Source organism: Silurus aristotelis (assembly GCF_946808225.1).
Source record: "Silurus aristotelis genome assembly, chromosome: 13".
NCBI lineage: Eukaryota > Metazoa > Chordata > Actinopteri > Siluriformes > Siluridae > Silurus > Silurus aristotelis.
Window position 1 is genome coordinate 25,367,449 of NC_139586.1, and position 20,000 is coordinate 25,387,448.

Genomic DNA, 20,000 nt, shown 5'->3' on the forward strand with positions numbered 1-20,000 from the left:
ATAATCCTCAATCTCGCACGCACACACACACAGTAATACCGGAAGAATGCAGCGACGTGCTGTTCCCAAAATACTAAGGAGCCACAACATATTTCACCTGTTACACCTTGTAACAGACACTGTCTTTCGTTAAAGCCTGTGTAAAGTTCATTAGGGCGGCTTATTAATGTTAAAAATAAAAATACTTGTAAAATTCAGTGGGTCCGCTTTATAGTCCGGAAATTACGGTATTTTGTTGTAGAAGTTGTAACTGTAATGTATATATTTGTTATTTTCTTTCTGCCAATTTTGTGCACACTGTCTAACAGTAGAAGGAATGTGAGAGCCATCAGTACTTGGGATCTTGCACGCCCTGATCATTGAGGTTAACGCCTTTTTTTTATTATAGAGAGCAACAAAATATCTTTTACATATGTGAAATAAGTTCCCTAGACAATGGAAGGCAATGACATGTATATTCAATTCGGTTTTACGTGTATAACATTTTGAACGATGCACATTGTCCGAAAGCAGGTTATTCACAGGTTATGAAATTTAAATGTATAAGTTTAGTGCCTATAATTTTATCCCTAATTAATTTAATACAAGTGTCTGAGTGTTAAGGAAGCTGAACCTGTGGAAATCTTTGCACCAGCATCTCTGCAAACTGAGCCTCATACAGGCGAAGATAGAGTTGTGAAATAACATCCTGTCTCAGCTCTGATCCGAAGGAGACAACTCCTTTATTAATGACATGAAGGTCCTGCTCCACCTCAGACCTTTGGGCAGCTCTTTTATGGACACACCACTATACTTTTTAAAATGTTCTGATTTTGTGGTGGACATGTGCATGAGGGAACTCTTGCTTTCACATTTGAATTTATCCCTAATGAGCGAGTCAGTGACAACAGCGACAAGGAAAAACTATTCGACATCGTATGAGGAAGAAACACTTAGAGGATCCAGACTCTAAATGGAAAATATCCTCATATACCATTCTCAGATGGTACGAATGTCTGTTCATTGGTATATTGGTGATATTCACGAGTGTAGTCACAGGGACGGTGACTCTGTGATTTTGACAGAAAAATAGTAAAAACAGATGGAATATATAACACAGATCACATGCCTGGTGCAACTGATTTTATACACTGATCAGGTGTAACATTATCGGTGTAGATCAAAGGCAGGGACCTCTGATTGACAAATGACGTCACAGTTTCGACTCCTTAAGACGGATGGTCTGCATATGACGTCACCTCTCCCCCTCTCCGCGCATGCGCTGTGCACTTTCCCCTGAAGAGTTGGCAAGTCTGCTTAAACTCGGCTAATGTGAGCCCTACACTATGATCGGTGGCCTCGATCGGATCGATCAGATTAGATTTGAGGAGGTGTTTCCTAAACCAGGCTAATTCGGAAGCCTGGTGCAGTAAATAAGAGCTGATAATAAGATGCTGCATTAGTGAGATTAAGTGATAAGCTAGCTGACTAGTTAGCCTGTTATCTTAACCTGATGAAGTTAAATCATGCTGGGAGGAAAAATCGATCTGATCGTTTACATAAACCGGATTTAGAAAGAGATTTAAATTAGGTGTTAGTTCATGAAGTTAGCAGCTCACCTGTGCAGCTCCACTCTGCAAACTTCCACGAAACTTGGCTAGTAGGCAATCCAGACCTCCTGCAGCTTTCCAGTTTTCTCTCCACGAGAAAAAAAACACGTGTTTCTGAACTCTTCCTAGGCACCAAAAATACAAATGAAGCTATTTCTTCTATCTAACTTTTTACCAGCTAACTAGCAACTGATCACTCCTTGTATTCGGCACAAAAACACACCCTGAGACTTTTCTGCCCGAGTCTCGACTCCTACCTGCCCCTGCCCCAAATCTTCCCCTTCCATCCAGACACACTGGACATCATTTCCCCCACCCGTTTTAAGACTTCTTTGTCCGGATTAGCGAACATACAAAGACTATAACTTATTAACCAATCGTTGAGCAGGTCCTCTCATTAAATCAGCCAATCAGAACCTCTAAGAGGCGGGCCTTGTCCGAATATAAGTGCAAAATAAAAATATGGAGTCTTTTCCGGTATTTGGGAATTCCGGGCAAATTTAAAGACCCCCAGAGACAAACATGAATCTGAGACAGGTTGTTAATGAAAAGGAATAATAATGATAATATAAAATAATCCGAGACTGGTTGTTGATAAAGAAATATAAATAAAATATAATAATGCATATTATAATACAATAAATACAAGTATAAATTATCCGAATCAGAAAGACCTGATTCTGAAAACTTGTGCTACGCATTATTCTCCGGCAGCAGAATTAGAGGAGCTGAACCTTGGGAAAGGTGCAAGGCCTGAAAAATCAGTCTCAGGCTACTGAAGGTTTGTGCCAACCAGCTTTGTGTGGGATCCTCCAAACTGGCCTCTGCAAACTGCGCCCCCAACAGGAGAATATACTAAAGCAGTGAAAATACATCCTGCATCAGGAATAAGAGTACAGGAACCTGATCAAGAACTTTGTGGAGTGGTGTGTCCTCCTCAACATGGTCAAGACCATTGAGATGGTCCATTCATCCATCTATCCATCCATCCATTAAATTTAGGTTACTGATGTTCTGGGCTTCCTACTTTATGAAATTATATCAATCTTCTTACTTTTTTCTTCTTTCGGCTGCTTCCATTAGGGGTCGCCACAGTGGATCATCTCTCCATACCCCTCTGTCCTCTACATCTGCCTCTTTCAAACCAACTACCTGCATGTCTTCCCTCACCACATCCATAAACCTCCTCCTTGGTCTTTCTCTTTTCCTCCTTCCTGGTGGCTCCATCTTCAGCATTCTCCTACCGATATACCCCACGTCCCTCCTCTGCACATTTCCAAACCATCTCAATCTCGCCTTCCTCACCGTGTCTCCAAAATGTCCCACATGCGCTGTCCCTTTAATAAACGTATTTTTAATCCTGTCCATCGTCGTCACTCCCAACGAAAACCTGAACATCTTCAACTCTGCTACCTCCAGCTCCACCTCCTATCGTTTAGTCAATTCCACTGTCTCTAAACCATACAACATCGCAGGTCTCACCACGGTCCTATAAAATTTTCCTTTCACTCTTGCAGACTCTTTCATTCTTCTTCTTTCCAGCACGTACCTCCAGCTCTTCAGGCTCTTCTCAACCTGCTCCCCACTCCCACCACAAATCACAATATCATCGTCAGTCAACTTGTCCATCACCACTGCAAACAGGAAAGGGCTCAGAGCCGATTCTTGATACAGTCCAACCTCCACCTTGAATCAGTCTGTCTTTCCTACTGCACACTTCACTGCTGTCACACTGTCCTCATACATGTCCTGCACCACCCTCACTGACCTTCTCTATACTTCTCCATCAACATTCTCAAAGCAAATAATGCATCTGTGGTGCTCTTCCTCGGCATGAAACCATACTTTTGCTGAGAGATGGTCACCTCTTCTCTCAGCCTGGCTTCCACTACTCTTTCCCATAACTTTTTTTTATTTCCCTGTAGTTACTGCAGGTCTGCATATCTCCCTTATGTTTAAAGATCGGTACCAGCACACTCCTTCTTCATTCCTCAGGCATCCTCTCACTATCCAAAATCTTGTTAAACAACCTGGTTAAAAACTCCACTGCCATCTCTCCTAAACATCTCCAGGCTTCTACCGGTATATCATCTGGTCCAACCGACTTTTCACTCTCCATCCTCTTAATAGCTGCTCTCACTTCCTCCTTACTAATCCTATCCACTTCCTGCATCTCCACACCATCCAACCTTCTCTCTCTCTCATTTTCCTCGTTCAACAGCTGCTCAAAATACTCCCTCCATCTTCTCAACACACTCTCCTCACTAGTCAACACATTTCCATCTCCATCCTTTATTGCGCTAACCTGCAGCACATCCTTCCCAGCTCGGTCCCTCTGCCTGGCCAATCAGTATAAATCCTTTTTTCCTTCCTTAGTGTCCAACTTCTCATTCAGCTCCTCATATGCCTTTTTCTTGGCTTTTGCCACATCCCTCTTTACCTGCTGCTGCATCTCCTTGTACTCCTGCCTACTTTTCTCATCACTCTGTCTATCCCAATTCTGTTTTGTCAACTTCTTTCTCCTTATGCTCTCCTGCAATTCTTCATTCCACCACCACATCTATTTGCCTTCCTTTCTATTCCTAGATGTCACACCAAGTACCTTCCTAGCTGTCTTCCTTGTCACTTCTGCAGTAGTTGCCCAATCATCCAGCACCTCTTTACCACTAAAAAAGATCAATAAACCCTTATTGTAGACAAACTATACATTTCTGTCTATTATGCATTTAGGTATTGGACACAAAAGCATTAGTTAATGGAAAAAATTTATTGTTAAAAGAAAAATACAACATATACAAGTCAGACTGCAGTGTACAGAATAATTACTGTACATACATAAAAGCTTTCCCACAAATAATTACATGTAATTCATGATGATCCATAAGAACACAGACTTACAGCTGCTCATGAAAATATATAGTTTTTGTCACCCCTGATACAGTTTTAGAAGATGCCTCGTTTCAAGACCGCCCTGAAGAGAAAAGCACTACACAGCAGAGACACTAGTGTTGTTACTGCACACACTGGGATGGTCAGCGAGGAATCGCCCACTGGAAGCTCGAGACTCACTTTTGACACCTATGGTGGAATAATTAGAGAGAAATTAATGCTGGATTTGACAGTTCCTTGTCATTTCTAAACTTAGGGTAGAAAAACCCAAAGCAAAAACACTCTCTTAAATGGGAACTTTATTTTCAGACCATCTCTGACATGACAGGAGTATGCTTATGCTTATGATTGTGGTTAAACTGTAATAAACTCCTTTTACTCAATAGTTTTCGTCTAAACAAGACAATCCAGGAAATTATAGATATGACCCAGTCAGCATGTCTGCTCACAACAAAAACAGGTCATTTGTGTGTAAATTAGTTTTAATAGTGTTCGCTTTAATTCAATCAACATATTGACAATTAGATGTGTAACAATTAATATACTAATTGTAATGTTCCATCTAGCTACTTAGATTGTAGCTAAAAAAGGACAAACACATACTCGTGTGTAAAGCCTGTGGAAATCATTCGCCGGGACTCCCACAAAATGATCTTAAAAATATATATTTTGAAATAAATTACTACTTACAAATAATCTGTTATGTATCTACTTCACAAACGCGACAGTGGCAATTAAAACAAAATAAAGCGATTTACAGGCACAAGGTCGGAGGCGAACTTCCACGTGGTTCATGCACGGTTTATTAAAGAAAGGAACATGCAACACAACAAATCCTTGGCCGTTTTTTTTTTTTTTTATAAGGTTTTTTTTTTCAGTTGATGTTCTATGTGCTGAAAAGTGCCTTGTTCATGTCCATGTTCATCCTTTACACAAAAAGTTAAACATAAATAAAAACAAAACACTTTTTTTACATTTACGACTTAAAACTGAGCAGGGGAGGGTTAATGGCCCAGCAGTGGCAGCTTGGTGATGGTGGGATTTAAACCTGTAAGCTTCCGATCCAAAGTCCAATGTCTTAACCACTGAGCTACAACCTCCTCATTTTGCCTGAAGACTTTTGCGGGTGGGACCAAACTTAAATAAAATAAAATTTCGGGGCGGGACAGAACACTGCGGGGTTCGAGAATGAAAAATCCGTCCCGTGCAGGTCTCTGGCCGAAATACATATACATCCTGACTGGGAAAAACCGGGAGCATTCTGAATTTTCAGACATTCAACCTGCACCTCCTTGTTCTGATTGGTTGGATGATGGTGGTTCACATAACATATTATTTGTGCATTTTTTACACCTATTAATCTGTTCTCTATGTGGTTTACTGAACAAACCAAAAAGTGAAAAAGTTGACTAAACAGGAGTGTGTGGTTGAAAACTTGTTTCATTCATTGGTCAAAAGAAAAAGTGAGAGAAATCATTCGGAAGAATGCATGGAGAAATGTGTTTATGCCGGTTTAAAAAACCCACAATGAGAGGGTCTAGTGAAGGAGGATTGTGCATAATCATAATACATTTGCTTATAAATAAAACAGATTTAATTTACAATATAGTGAATTAATGAATTGCTGCTTTAAATATATGTGGGATCATTTCTGCTGCATCGTATCATTGCATAGAAGGCATAACATACACAAACACACACCCCAAAAGATCAGTGTTGCTCCCTCAATAACTCTGCATTACCTACCTGTAATCCATGGATCTCCAGCCATGAACATAAACTCTGGTTGTGAATTGTGCATGGTGCATCAACCAGCCTGTGTGGTAATCCAGGGTCTACAGTGTCACCTAGGACAGAAAAGACACACAAATATTATATATATATATATACACACACACACACACACACCTGCAAATCTTGAAATGGAATTGGATTTCAGATAAATTACTTCTTCAAGTCGACTACTTTTGTCCCAGCTGAGCTTAAAATATTCCTTATTGACATTGAGTCTACTTATTGCAGCATGTAATGACATGCTTGTCCATTTAAAAGTGGAACTTAAATTCTTAAAACTATATTAAATAAAAAAGAACTGTTTGTGACTATCACTCATTTTTCACATCTTCCAGATCGAACTATACAGTATGTAGACAATACAACATCAATGCAATTTAGACAGACATTTCTTTTATCACTGATCACTTTTACACGGCTGCCACTTTACATGAAAAATGATGTCGACATGTACCATAAGAATTCAGATCAATTCAGATCGTTTTTGATTTTCACCCACAGTGTTCTGGACGAAGCAGCAATTTTGGCGGATTGATGATCACATGTTCCCATCCTCCTGAACTGGACGCCTTGTGGTACCGGCCATGGACAGGAACTGCTGCCTGTAGAGGCTCAGGAGGGCTGAGGAAAACCAGGGCAGAGAAAGCGGAGGAAATGTGGGCCGGGCTCTCGAGATCTAAAGCTGAATCTAGGAGCACCTGTTATATACAGACATAAATCTTTCAGTCTTATAGACATAAAAAGCAGTTAAAAAATCTACATGTGAACGCCAGAATCATAGTTTGAGATAAAGTAGGTGGGGCTCACATTAGTTAAATTAGTTATGTAAGCTTTCTCTTGACCAATCATGTTGGCTTTATTAAAACTTCTATATCTGACAAGTATATTGTATCTATATATTGTAGTTTATAACGGCAGGTCTGTATATGACATTCTGCTTGAGAGGCAAAAAAACACTCGATTAGAAGACCATGCCCACATTTTGCAGGGTTTTGAGCAGAGTGTAATATATTTCCAATTATGAATATTGAATATTGGCAAATTTAAGCTTTCTGAAGCAGGGTGCTCCCAAAAAAGTGGTATCTCAGTGGATAAGATGATGGTTTTGCTCAGAAAATCATAGGTTCAAATCCCAGAATCACTAAGCTGCCACAACTGGGCCTCTGAGCAAGACCCTCAGTTGTATAAATGGGATAAATATAAGTTGCTCTGAATAAGGGCATCTGCCAAATGCCATAAATGTAAAATGTAAATGCAATATTTGGAACAAGTTCAAAGATATTAAATAACATTGTGCAATAACTCTTTTAATTAACACCTCTGCCAAGTCATCACTTCACCAGACTTTATCAGCTGGCTTGTGTGTTTGAAGGGTAACACAACAAAAACAGTGAATGACAGAAAGTTCATAAACAAACTGATTGCCTCAGGAGTAAAAACAAATGAATAAATATAAACCACCATCACCTGTAATCCCATCTCCTCCCTCAAATCTGCAAGCTGATACTGATCCATGTAAACTCCACTGGGCAGTCTGTGAAGAAGCAGAGCCTTGACAGGACGTGATCGCGGCTCATGTCGAACCTCATAAACAAGGTCCCTGAAAAAACGCAGAGTAATAATTTTGTAATCCATCAATTTCTATAGGGATCAATTAAATATGCTTTTCTGTCTGTCTATCTACCTTACAATCTAATAACATAGATATGATTGCATGATAATTGAAACACAATACATTATATGGACAAAGGTTTGTGGACACCTGACTATTAGATGAATGTGCCTTTTGGATATCCCATTCCACAGTTATTATTTATTTGCTGTTATAATAACCCCCACTCTTTTGGAAAGATGTTCTAGATTTTAAAGTGTGCTTGTGGACATTTGTGGAGATTTGGAGGATAATTTAGTCTCAAGGGTGTAAGTAAAGTCAGGTACTGATGTAGGTGAGGTGAGGAGATCTAGGGTGCAATCAAAGTTCATCCTGTTCAATAGGGTTGAGGTCAGAGATCTATAGAAGGAGATTTTCCACTCCAGCCCATGTAAACCAAATCTTCATAGAGCTCACTTTGTCACAGGGGCATTGTCATGATAGAACAGGTTTGGGTCTCAGTTCATGTGAAGGAAAAAAATACCACTTTGTGGTAACAGTCTGGAGAGGAACCACCAACCACATAATGGAACATTATGTAAAAAGTTATGTGTAAGAACTTCAGATGATTGGTGCATACCTATTGATTATAGTTACTCTTCATTTAATGGGCTGAATTGTCTCCACACATGGTAGTTTCTCATGTCTATGTGGTTTTCTTCCAGGCTCTATGGTTTTCTCCAACCTTCCCAGAACATGCTGTTAAATGGACAGGTGACTCTACATTGGCTGTAGTTGTGGATAAATGCTAAAGGTGCACTGTGTTGGTCTCAATCAGTGGGTAATTCCTACACTGTTCACAGGACAGGTTATTGATCCACTGCAACCCTGATCAGGATAAAGGGGTTTACTGAAGATGGACTGACAGATGAACAGATTGAAGGATGAATTGATGGATGGTTTCCATGACCCCTATTAGAGCATGCATGAAAGCCTTAGACCCCAATTACAGTTGGCTGGACAAATGGCTGCATGTACAGATGGATGGATAGACAGATGGACAGATAGGTGGACAAATGGATCGACAAATGAAACAGATGAATAGACGGATGGATTGATAGGCTGTTAAAAAAAACCTGAGTCTAAACTAAAAAAAAACTAAAACTAATTCACTGCATCCCTAACCAGGTTAAAGGGGCTTTCTGAAGATAGATGGATGGAGAGATAGGTGGATAGGTAGGTAGATGAATGGATGAATGAATGAATGAATGAACGAACGATGGATGGGTGAACAGATGAATGAAATGATCATTAAAAAAGTTATAATAAAATAATCCTGAAAGTGATGTTTACACTTGATTCATAAGGTACATAAAACAGACCTCATCTGATTTGAATTTAAACATCTGGGTATCTTAGGGGTTGGAGTTTAACAGCAGTGTGAAGTGAAGCTGTAACTGAGCCATTAGGGTTGCACAAGCCAGTGCACCTCTTAGTGAAGGTCCCAAGCCCAGATAAATGGGCCATATCAAATATGCGGATCACAAACAAAATAATAAAAAGAATGTGGTTGGCAAACAGAATTGGGATCGGCAGAGAAATGAGAAAAGCAGGCAGGAGTACAAGGAGATGCAGCAGCAGGTAAAGAGGGATGTGGCAAAAGCCAAGGAAAAGGCATATGAGGAGCTGTATGAGAATTTGAACACTAAGGAAGGAGAAAAGGATTTGTACTGATTGGCCAGGCAGAGGGACCGAGCTGGGAAAGATGTGCTGCAAGTAAGAGCAATAAAGGATGAAGATGGAAATGTATTGACTAGTGAGGAGAGTGTTTTGAGAAGATGGAGGGAGTATTTTGAGCAGCTGATGAATAAGGAAAATAAAGCAGGAAGTAGATAGGATTAGTAAGGAGAAAGTGAGAGCAGCAATTAGGAGGATGAAGAGTGGAAAGTCAGTTGGACCAGATGACATACATGAAGAAGCATGAAGATGTTCAGGAGAGATGGCAGTGAAGTTTTCAACAAGATTGTTTAAAAAGATTCTGGAGGTTAAGAAGACACCTGAGGAATGAAGGAGGATACTGGTATTTTAATAATAAGGGAGATGTGCAGACCTGCAGTAACTACAGTGGAATAAAGTTTATCAGTCACAACATGAAGTTATGGGAAAGAGTAGTGGAAGCCAGGCTGAGAGAAGAGGTGACCATCTGTGAGCAGCAGTATGGTTTTATGCCGAGGAAGAGCACCACAGACGCCTTATTTGCTTTGAGAATGTTGATAGAGAAGGTCAGGAGAAGTTGCATTGTGTGTGTGAGGATTCAGAGAAAGTGTACGACAGGGTGCCGAGAGAGGAGCTGTGGTATTGTTTTAGGAAGCCAGGTGTGGCAGAAAAGTATGTGAGGGTGATGCAGGACATGTATGAGGACAGTGTGACAGCAGTGAAGTGTGCAGTAGGAACGACAGACTGTTGAACTGTATCAATGATCTGCCCTGAGCCCTTTTCTGTTTGCAGTGGTGATGGACAGGTTGACGGACGTGATCAGACAGGAGTCTCCATGGACTATGATGTTTGCCGATGATATTGTGATTTGTGGTGAGAGTAGGGTGCGGGTGGAGAAGAGTCGTAGAAGTACTAGAGAGGTGGAGACATGTGCTGGAGAAAAGGGGAATGAAAGGGGAATGAAAGAGTCTACAAGAGTGAAGGGGAAAGTTTATAGGACTGTGGTGAGACCGGCTATGTTGTATGGTTCAGAGACAGTGGAATTGAGTAAAAGACATGAGGTGGAGCTGGAGGTAGCAAAGCTGAAGATATTGAGGTTTTCGTTGGGAGTAGCAAGGATGGACAGGATTAGAAATATGTTTATTTGAGGGACAGCGCATGTAAGACGTCTTGGAGACAAGGTGAGGGGGGCGAGATTGAGATGGTTTGGACATGTGCAAAGGAGGGACATGGGGTATATCGGTAGGAGAATGCTGAGGATGGAGTCACCAGGATGGAGGAAAAGAGAAGGGCCAAGGAGGAGGATTATGGATGTGGTGAGGGAAGACATGCAGATGTAGAGAAAGAGTAGTTTGGAGACTGATGACCCGCTGTGGTGACCCCTAACGGAAGCAGACGAAAGAGAAGTAACAGAGTGCCGCTGTAATATTTTTATAAATGAACAATGAACTTGACATTTTACCTGTGAAAGCCTTGTTTACTAATCTTTATCGACATGACCACTGAGTCAAGCCATGAGGGCGCAAAAGCACAACCGCCATCATCTGAAACAAACCGGAAACACAAATAATGACCAGCAATCCATGCTAGCTGTAACCCTCCAGTGCACTATAAAAACTTTATTTTGTATTAATTTTAGTTTTTCCTTCTATTTTATAACTATCTATATTCTTTGACTATTTTTACACATATTCACCTTTTCCCGAAGCTCCACAAAATGTAACATGCAACACAGTTAGTACAAAATATAAGCTTAGCATGATCAACTCATGCACCGGCTGCGTCCCTAATTCTTCTCCTCTCCCTAACTAGGCGCCCTCGATAGGGTTCCAAAATATGTAGTGCATGTTTAGGTGTAGGCAGGTTTGCGAGGCACAAGGTCGAGGCACAAACAATCGCGTTAGTCGTTATTCTTGTAGTCTTCCTAATCGTGTTGTGTTGAACATCTCGTTTATTTGTTTATACTAAAACTAGTGCACTACATATAAAAAAGGAGTGGTTTTGGATTTCAATGTAATCAGGGGTTATTTCCGGGTTCCGCCATTGTCGATCGATAGATGGCGCTAATTCGACAGTTACACTTACAACCACATTAGAGGAGAAGAAGACCACCACCAAGACCACCAACAACAACAACATGTGGATGTTTTTCTGTAAAATTAATCTGTACAAAACCTAAAGGTATGTAAAGCAAACGCAATATACTCAAATCCAGAGAAATTTGAGTGGTTTTGATTTGGCTACTTGGTTTCAGGTGTAGAATCAATGGGCGTTTCAGATAATCCTATTGGCTACTCTATTGCTATGGCAACAGTTAACACATTAGCTTAGCTGCTAAGTAGCTTCTTGTAAATTTTTATTTTTTGCTTTATTACGTCCAACTGTAGTGAGTTGGACCTGTATATCTTTAACAGATCAAAGTTATACACAACTGTCTGCAAATCAAATGTCTGAATACAGTTAATGGGAGTTTGAGCTGAGCATAAAATTAAAACTGGAAATTTAGGAGACAAATAATAGTGTTCTTTATTTGTTTATAAACCGTATATAACCGTGTTTTACATTTTACACATTTTACACTAAATCTAACAAACTCCAAAAATTGACAATGACATTTCTTTAAACCTTCTTTGCATATCTATTTTTCAATTTATGCCATCATCTTCTTCATCCCATTAATCTTCCATTCATACATCATTCTTCCATCCACCCCATCAAACTTTCATTCAGACCATCATTCTTCCCTTCATACCCTTATTTTCCATGTATCTCTCTACCCCATTTATACCATTATTCTATTTAACCCTCAATCCTTCTATCTTCCTCCCATTTATCCCATCATCCTTCATTTTATATCATCCTCCTTTCACCCATCCCACTATCCTTCCATTCATACAATTATTTTCTTAATGTATTCTACCATCCTTCTGTCTATCTCATTATCCTTACCATCATCCTTTCATTCCACAAACCTTCCATTTATACAAGCATTCTTCAATTCATAGTCTCATCCTTCATCCATCCGATCAACCTTCCATCTATCCGATCAACCTTTCATTCACACCATCATCCTTCTATTTATACCATTATTTTCCATGTATTCCTCCATCTATCTCATCATCCTTCAATTGATCCCATAATTTATTTCATTAACACGATCATCCTACCATTCGTACCATTATTCTTCCATTTAACCCTCAATCCTTCCATCCATACCACCTTCCTTTCTTTCAAAATTCCTTCTTTCCGTATTTCCCTTATTTTTTCTTTCATTCTGAACTTCCTTCTGAAACATTTTTTGAGTTTTACTAATGAACTGCATTTGACCAAAAGACTTCAATGATTCCATAAACAGAAAAGTACATATTTTCTCTTACAGGTGACGAGAAGAAAAGAATAAAGCGATCAGCTTCATCATGCCTATAATAGCGAAACGTTGTGGGATTAAGTTTGATCCACCTTCGGTTGTTTTGATATATGAAAACGAACATACAAACAAGTTGCGGAAAAGAGTGATGCCAGTGAGGAGCTTTTCACAGTTCTCAGGTATCAGACCGTCCGTCTTCGGTTAAACATCACGTGATTTGTCTGAATAAGAAACAAACCATGTTTGCGTTTTCCTCGCTCCTACAGACTGCAGCAGGGCTGCAGAAAGACTAAAGCATCATCCCCGTCATGGACGTTACCTGGACTCGGTGTCTCTGGAGCAGCTGGTGAGGTTACACACAGTGCTCCGGGATCACCTGCGAGGTCTCAGTGTGGAGGCGAGTCTGAGAGAACAGCATCGCGCTCAAGCACACGAGGAGGACCTCAACAAGCTCGGCGACGAAGAGCTGAACCGCTGCAAAGCGCAGATGGACGTTCTGTTCGAGGTTAACCGGCGCCACAAGGATGACCCGGACTTTGTGTACGATCTTGAGGTGGAGTTTCCTGAAAACAGTGTACGGGAAACCTGCAGCTGGGACCAATCAGATGAAGAGTTTTGATGGGCAGGTAGTGTTGCAGCCTCACAGCTCTTTAGCCACCAGGTTGCATCCTGATCGCAATGTGTGAAGTTTCGCATGTTCTTGCTGTACCTGTTTGGGGTTCTTCAGGGTTCTCTGGTTTCCTTCCACCCCCCAAAAACATGAATGATAAAGTAGAAGTTGTATCACTTATATAATGCTAAACACACAATATTGGCAAAAGTTTGCAGACACCTAGCCATAAGTTTGGCATGTAACATTTGCTCTAATAATTCCCTCCACTCTTTTGTGAAGATGTTCCACTAGATGTTGGAGTGTGATTGTGGACATTTCTCTTCATTAGCCACAAGAGTGTTAGTAAAGTCAGGTACTGATGGAGATGAGGTGAGGAGGCCTGAAGTGCAGTCAGTGTCCACATTCATCTCAAAAGGTGTTCAGGGTTGAGATCAGGGTCACCCAAGCTCTCGTAAACCAGATCTTCATGGAGCTCACTTTGCGCACAAGAGCATTGTCATTGGGTTCCAAGTTCAAGTGAACGCAAAATTGTATTTTATTATAGCGCAGCCAAAGACGTGCTGTACGATTGTGTGCCTCCAGTTTTGTGGTAACAGTTTGGAGAAGAACCACATATGGCAGAAAATATCAGGTGTCCCAATACTTTTGTCTGTATAGTGTGCCTTTTTATAATCTTTTTAAAAAACATGCATTATAATACATTCCACATATCAACGTTGTATATCTGAACTAATAATCACAGAGGAATTAAAACAAATGATTTGATTCTCAGCTTCAGACATACTAAAGTTTTTTTTCCCCAGGATCATAGATAAATAAAAATGAAAGAAACATTTCGGACGTAATCACATAGGCTTGATATAGTTCTTTAAAATTAAAATAAAAAAAAAAAGACAGTAAAAAGCACAGGAAAAGACAGCAGGATGTACATTTAATAAATCAAGATTTTATGAAGATGCAAAGAGAAGTGCCTCAAAAAATATATATATACATATACGTGTAACTGGAAATTACCTTAAACCAGAAAACTATTTAAAAAAAAAAAAAAAAAAAAAAAGTAGACTATTTTGACACTTTGACCAGCATGTGGACTGCACGGATGTAACTGGAAAAAACACAGGGTTACTTTAATCTCATTTACCAAGTATTGTGTATGAGAAGAGATTTGGGATCGTACTTCCTAATAGACAAATATATATATATATATATTTTTATTTTTATTTTATTTTTTTTTGGTCCTCTAATTCACTTTAAGGAGTTCCTCCAATCTTGGACATATGCATGGCCAGAGTATTTGTAAGAACCAAACAGTAGGTCTGATCTGAAACCTGACTCCTCTCAAACACAAGAATCAGACACGGTGACCAACAAAATTCCCAGACGGAGAGAAAAGTCCGATTCTGTCCATGCAGCGGGCGATATATAAGCACATAACGCAGATGAGCTGTTCATCTGGAGTTACAAAAGTAGTCACGTCATCATCTGAGAGCATAATATATTAATCCCACCCACCTATACCCCCCACCCTCTTCCTAAGATACAACATCCAGCAGGACTATTACACATGGCACTTTTGACATTGTTTGTTCAAAATAAAATCCTAGTAACGTAAAAAAAAAATTCGCCGTGAACGAAGCCTCTATGAGCGATCTGTGCTCTGGCGCTTTGATCTCGTACAACAAGCAAATTCAGTAGCCGTGTGTACATATACACGTGTATGTCTACACTTTCCATAGAAAATAAAATAGATACTAGATTACTTGCAGTACAATATTCAACTCTTCTTATTCTTTTTTTTTTTTTTTTTTTTTTTTTAACAAATCAGACACATTTCAAGTAAATTAAAAAATAAATGGTTTTTCATTGTGACCCTCTTTTCCTTTATCATAGTCATATAGAAACAGATATATATATATACTGTACATAATATCCTATTTTACCACATAGACAAAATACATATAATAGTATATATATATATATATATATATATATATATATATATATATATATATATATATATATATATATATATATATATATATATTTTGTATGTAACTGTGTGTGTATATATATATATATATATATATATATATATACATATACACATACATACATACATACATACATACACACAGTTACATACATACATACACACAGTTACATACAAAAGTCATAGAGATAAAAATCTTATTTTTTCTTCCGATCCTGGGTGCACCGTGGACAAAACCTAGAGAAAAAAAATTATGTTTTTAAGCTGTTCAATCTGCAGCGTATTCGTATCTTTATGGGCATTCAATCACATTTTTTTGACGTACCATTTTCCTTTGGGCTTTGTTGTGAGATCCACACATGCAAAGTGAAACCATTCGATTGGACACTGTTTAAAAAGGAATAAAAGTGAGAGTAAAAGGTAAGAGTGTGTTAAAAAAAAAAAAGAGCAGACATTTATATCTCGTCTATCCAACTGAGCACTGGGGATGCTGGGATTTACACTCATGACCTTCTGATCAGAAGTCCGAAGTCTTAACCAATGAGCAACCACTATCACTTCAACAGTGATTATACATATAATAGTGATACAATGGCTCACGACCACAGTTTGCATTTAATCACCTTAACAACGTTTAACTGTAATAAATGGACATTCGGTGCCACCCTGATGAAGATGAGGTTCCCTTTTCAGTCTGGTTCCTCTCAAGGTTTCTTACTTATACCATCTCAGGGAGTTTTTTCCCTGCCACAGTCACCACTGGCTCGCTCATTAGGGATAAACTTATTTATTCTTTATTACCATACGTCTGTGTAAAGCTGCTTTGAGACAATGTCCATTGTTAAAAGCGATATTCAAATAAAAAATATTTGAATTTAATTATAGCCTACTACTACGTAAGTGATTAAACACTTACATTTATGGTTACATTTAATGACATTTTATTTTTGTCAGAGAAGTTTCTGTTCTTATCATCAACAGAGTGTTTCTTTTTAAGAGTTATATATTTTTAAAATACATTATGTATTTAATAACATTTTATTTGTTAATTTTCATCCTTAGATTATGTAGACTGTCTGTGAATTAGTTTTAATGGATAAATGAAAATATGAAAGAATGGGTGCTTAAAGCTAGAACTAGTGTCAGAACTGCTCTTGTAGTAATTCACTTAACACCTGACCAATCAGAATTAAATATCTGATATTATAATATAATATATTAGAGGTTGACTGATTTATCAGTTTTAAAAACACATACTGATAGTTTATCCGGGTTGCATTCACTCCACTCTCATTACGAGAGCGGCCTCTAGAGGCGAATCACTAACACCACACGCTGTTTGTTTTTACACATGAGGCTGCACCCTGAAGGAGAGCACTATATTATATTTATTATTTATAATGTATTAATTATATAATTAATTAATAATCATTTAGCACATTTTTTTATGATTCAGTACTAAAAAAAAAAAAAAAAAAGTTCAGTACTATTTTTACATGAATGTTTATCTGTTGATAAATTAGCTACCAGCAGGTATGATCCAACCTAGCTATCTGTAAAATCCACGATCGACCTGTAGTATAAATAGCAAATGTGTACATGGGAAATGTTATCGTGAATCTAGAAAAATATTACTTTTGACTTTAAAGCAGTGGTCCCTTAACTTTTTTTGGCATCATGAAAAAGTTCACGCAAATTTTTTTCCCCAGATACCAGGGTATAGGCTCAACAATGTACATATTATATAACTATTATGTATATTATATGATTTAATTATGAATTTAATTTACATATACACTGGTCCCCTGGAACTCGCGGGGGTTAAGTTCTAAGAAAGTCTGATATAAGTATGGTATCTTAGTGAATTCATCTAGACATTGTCACTTTATAAACATAATAGTGTACAGTATTTGACCAAATACATAGTTGAAATTGTCATTCCCAACGTTTCTGAACAATCGGTCCTGCGAATTTTCAATAATGAAAATGTAACTCAACTCACAATAATGCACGATCAGTACGAATTTAATTTATCGATTCTTATATCGAAAAAACTGTGACTGAAACAAGTCTAAACTGATATAAGAGGAAGTGGTTGGGGTTTTGTTTTGTTTGTTTTTTTAAATAAAAATCCTGAATATCGCGAGTCAATCAAATGGAAATAACTAAAATAAAAATTTTGATTTTTTTAATTCTTACTGGTTGGGGACCCCTGCTTTAGTTACGGGCTGTCTCTCATACACACGTGCGAATCCAAGTCTCGGTTTCTAAACTTTTTAAAAATGATAAAAGAACAAATCAATAAATAAAATAACTAATGAGACGTACATCTGGGTTGTCGCATCCAATCATTTCTCCATATGACACTTGATGGCACAGACAGTATGTAGGCTCGTTGGGGTCCACTGGCATGTCCAGGACATCTGATGGGTGCACCGGCAACAGGGATTCCTGAAAATCGGGACTGGAAAAATCCAGAAAGAAAAGGCAACCATAAGTAATTATAATGGAAATATTGTGAACTAACAATTAACTTATTAATGCTGACAGAAAAATAACACACTTCATGAACTATGAATAATTAATTAATTGTAAAAAATGAAAAAATAACCTGTTTTTTATTTTCTTCTTTCGTGGTGAGTCATCATCTGAGCATTTCCTTCCTCTGCCTTTGGATCCTCGCTTTTCCTTAAGACCTCTACCACCTCCTTCTATAAAAAAAAAAAAAAAAAGAAGACATACAGTCTAGTCAACATGGTGTAAATGTCCTAATGCAGGCCAGGCCAATTTAAAACCTCTATAAGAAAATTAACTGGTCTCTTATTTCCCAAGGAGACAAAACAGAGAAAGCCATAAGCACTGCTGCTAATAAAACCCGGTGCCAAACTCTGACCCTATCATCTGTGTGTCTCAACATTAAATGCATTCATCCCTGTGCCCACTTCCTTTATGTTCTTGGCTGTCAGACGAGGAACCAGAAATCGTTCCAGTGGAATCCCAGACGCTCACCGCAATTGTGCAGAGTCATTTTCTCAATAATTGTAGCCTTTCTGCCTTCTCTAACCAGTCTGGCCATGTTGACCTCACTCATCAGCAAGGGGGTCCGTCTGCAGAACGGATGCTCACTACATTTTTTTTCACAGCATTTTGAGAGTGAACTCTAAAGACTGGTGTTAGGGATGATACGAGATCGTCTGTTACGGAAATGCTGAGACTAACATTCAAGTGACTGAGATCACATTTACTTACATTCATCCCATTCATACAACTAAGAAGCATTGGGGTTAAGGGCCTTGTTCAGGGGAATTTGAACGCCTGACCGTCTGATCCAAATAAAAGAGTAGGGGATTTCCTAATGAAATGCATTCTACATTCAGGGTAAAGTGCTTTAAAAGTTGAAGGGTGCAAATACTTATGCAAGACACTGAAAGGTCTGTTTATTCATCTTATATGTAATATACTGAATGTTAATCTGTTCCTCATTCACTTTCAGATAAAGACATGTATAAGTGTAATAAATGCCCATTACCCAGAGTGAGTGTGCGGCCCTGGTTTACAAAAAAGCGCATCATTTCTATTTGTTTTATTCAATTAAATCGCATCTATAAGCAGCAGAATATCCAGGTTTTAACTATTCTGCCTCAGACTGAGCCGAAACGAGATCATTTTCCTCTCGCGTAGCGTTACCCGACGCCAAACCTTCAGCAACCTTGTCATTTGTGGCTTGAAAAAGTGCATGATTTAGAAGTTGGCTCAGAGAAAATCAAATCACAAAGCCAATCTCATCCATTTATTCTTCACAAAAACTGCTGCGTCTGGATTAACGGTCCAACCCGCGGAATAGGAAACGGTTCAGCCAAAAAAATATTTTTCCACATAATCCCCTTTGTAGTCGATCAGCCAAGACATGTTTAATGTCTTTTTTTTTTTGTCCTGTCAGTTATACTCAAGATCTGCTGATGAAGCATTTTTTCTTTAAAGAATAACATAAGCACTTTCTCAAAAATGAGCTGATGGGAGTTGTACATTTGTAAACTTGTTGAGCTCAATTCTAATTGTTGAGACAAAACTGTCTTTTGAACTGTGAGATTACCTCAAAATTTTGATAAGATCATGTAGTAAATGATGCAAATAATAAAATTATGTATAAGACTTTTTGTCTTCTTTGGATGTGGTCAAATAAAAATTTCCCTTCGCTTAAACTACGAGATCTTAACCTGTTCCAGCATGGTAATGCTCCTGTGCACAACGCAAGCTCTGAGAAGATGCTTAACATGTGTTGGAGTGAAAGATCTTGTTACAAAGTATCCTGCTACAGAGCTCAGACCTTAACCCTACTGAACACCTTTGGGATGAATGTAAACGCTGACTGGACCCCAGGCCTCCTCACCTCACCTACATCAGGTACCTGACAATACTAACACCCTTGCAGCTGATTAAGCACAAATCTC

At 38.6% G+C, this 20,000-nt stretch overlaps 4 protein-coding genes across 5 annotated transcripts in view; 1 reads left to right on the forward strand and 3 right to left on the reverse strand.

The window, feature by feature from the left end:
• Nucleotides 1-2,226, reverse strand: part of pak2b (p21 protein (Cdc42/Rac)-activated kinase 2b) — a 15,329-nt gene extending 13,103 nt beyond the window's left edge. The window contains exon 1 of one of the 2 annotated variants that reach the window (XM_083559242.1): nt 1,599-2,226. The gene's annotated coding sequence lies outside the window, so the exon portion shown is untranslated. The remainder of the gene's footprint in view (nt 1-1,598) is intronic. The other variant, XM_083559243.1, reaches the window with a different exon arrangement.
• Nucleotides 2,227-4,337: 2,111 nt separating this feature from the next.
• pigx (phosphatidylinositol glycan anchor biosynthesis, class X) lies at nt 4,338-11,645 on the reverse strand. Its single transcript, XM_083559436.1, has 6 exons — nt 11,276-11,645; nt 11,042-11,123; nt 7,740-7,872; nt 6,772-6,970; nt 6,225-6,325; nt 4,338-4,667 (listed from the first exon to the last, which is right to left on the reverse strand). The coding sequence occupies exons 1-6, from the start codon at nt 11,337-11,339 to the stop codon at nt 4,533-4,535; spliced, it is 714 nt and encodes a 237-aa protein (XP_083415562.1). The 5' UTR covers nt 11,340-11,645; the 3' UTR covers nt 4,338-4,532.
• Nucleotides 11,646-11,648: 3 nt separating this feature from the next.
• Nucleotides 11,649-14,330, forward strand: cep19 (centrosomal protein 19). The gene is made up of 3 exons (XM_083559476.1): nt 11,649-11,760; nt 12,959-13,125; nt 13,213-14,330. The coding sequence occupies exons 2-3, from the start codon at nt 12,996-12,998 to the stop codon at nt 13,563-13,565; spliced, it is 483 nt and encodes a 160-aa protein (XP_083415602.1). The 5' UTR covers nt 11,649-11,760; nt 12,959-12,995; the 3' UTR covers nt 13,566-14,330.
• A 1,309-nt stretch (nt 14,331-15,639) lies between these two features.
• The window catches only part of ing5a (inhibitor of growth family, member 5a), a 6,832-nt gene continuing 2,471 nt past the window's right edge, over nt 15,640-20,000 (reverse strand). Inside the window, exons 5-8 of the mRNA XM_083559433.1 lie at nt 18,161-18,260; nt 17,878-18,013; nt 15,875-15,936; nt 15,640-15,786 (exon numbers count right to left, since the gene is read on the reverse strand). Coding sequence (XP_083415559.1) covers nt 15,747-15,786; nt 15,875-15,936; nt 17,878-18,013; nt 18,161-18,260 — 338 coding nt within the window. The 3' untranslated portion in view covers nt 15,640-15,746. The remainder of the gene's footprint in view (nt 15,787-15,874; nt 15,937-17,877; nt 18,014-18,160; nt 18,261-20,000) is intronic.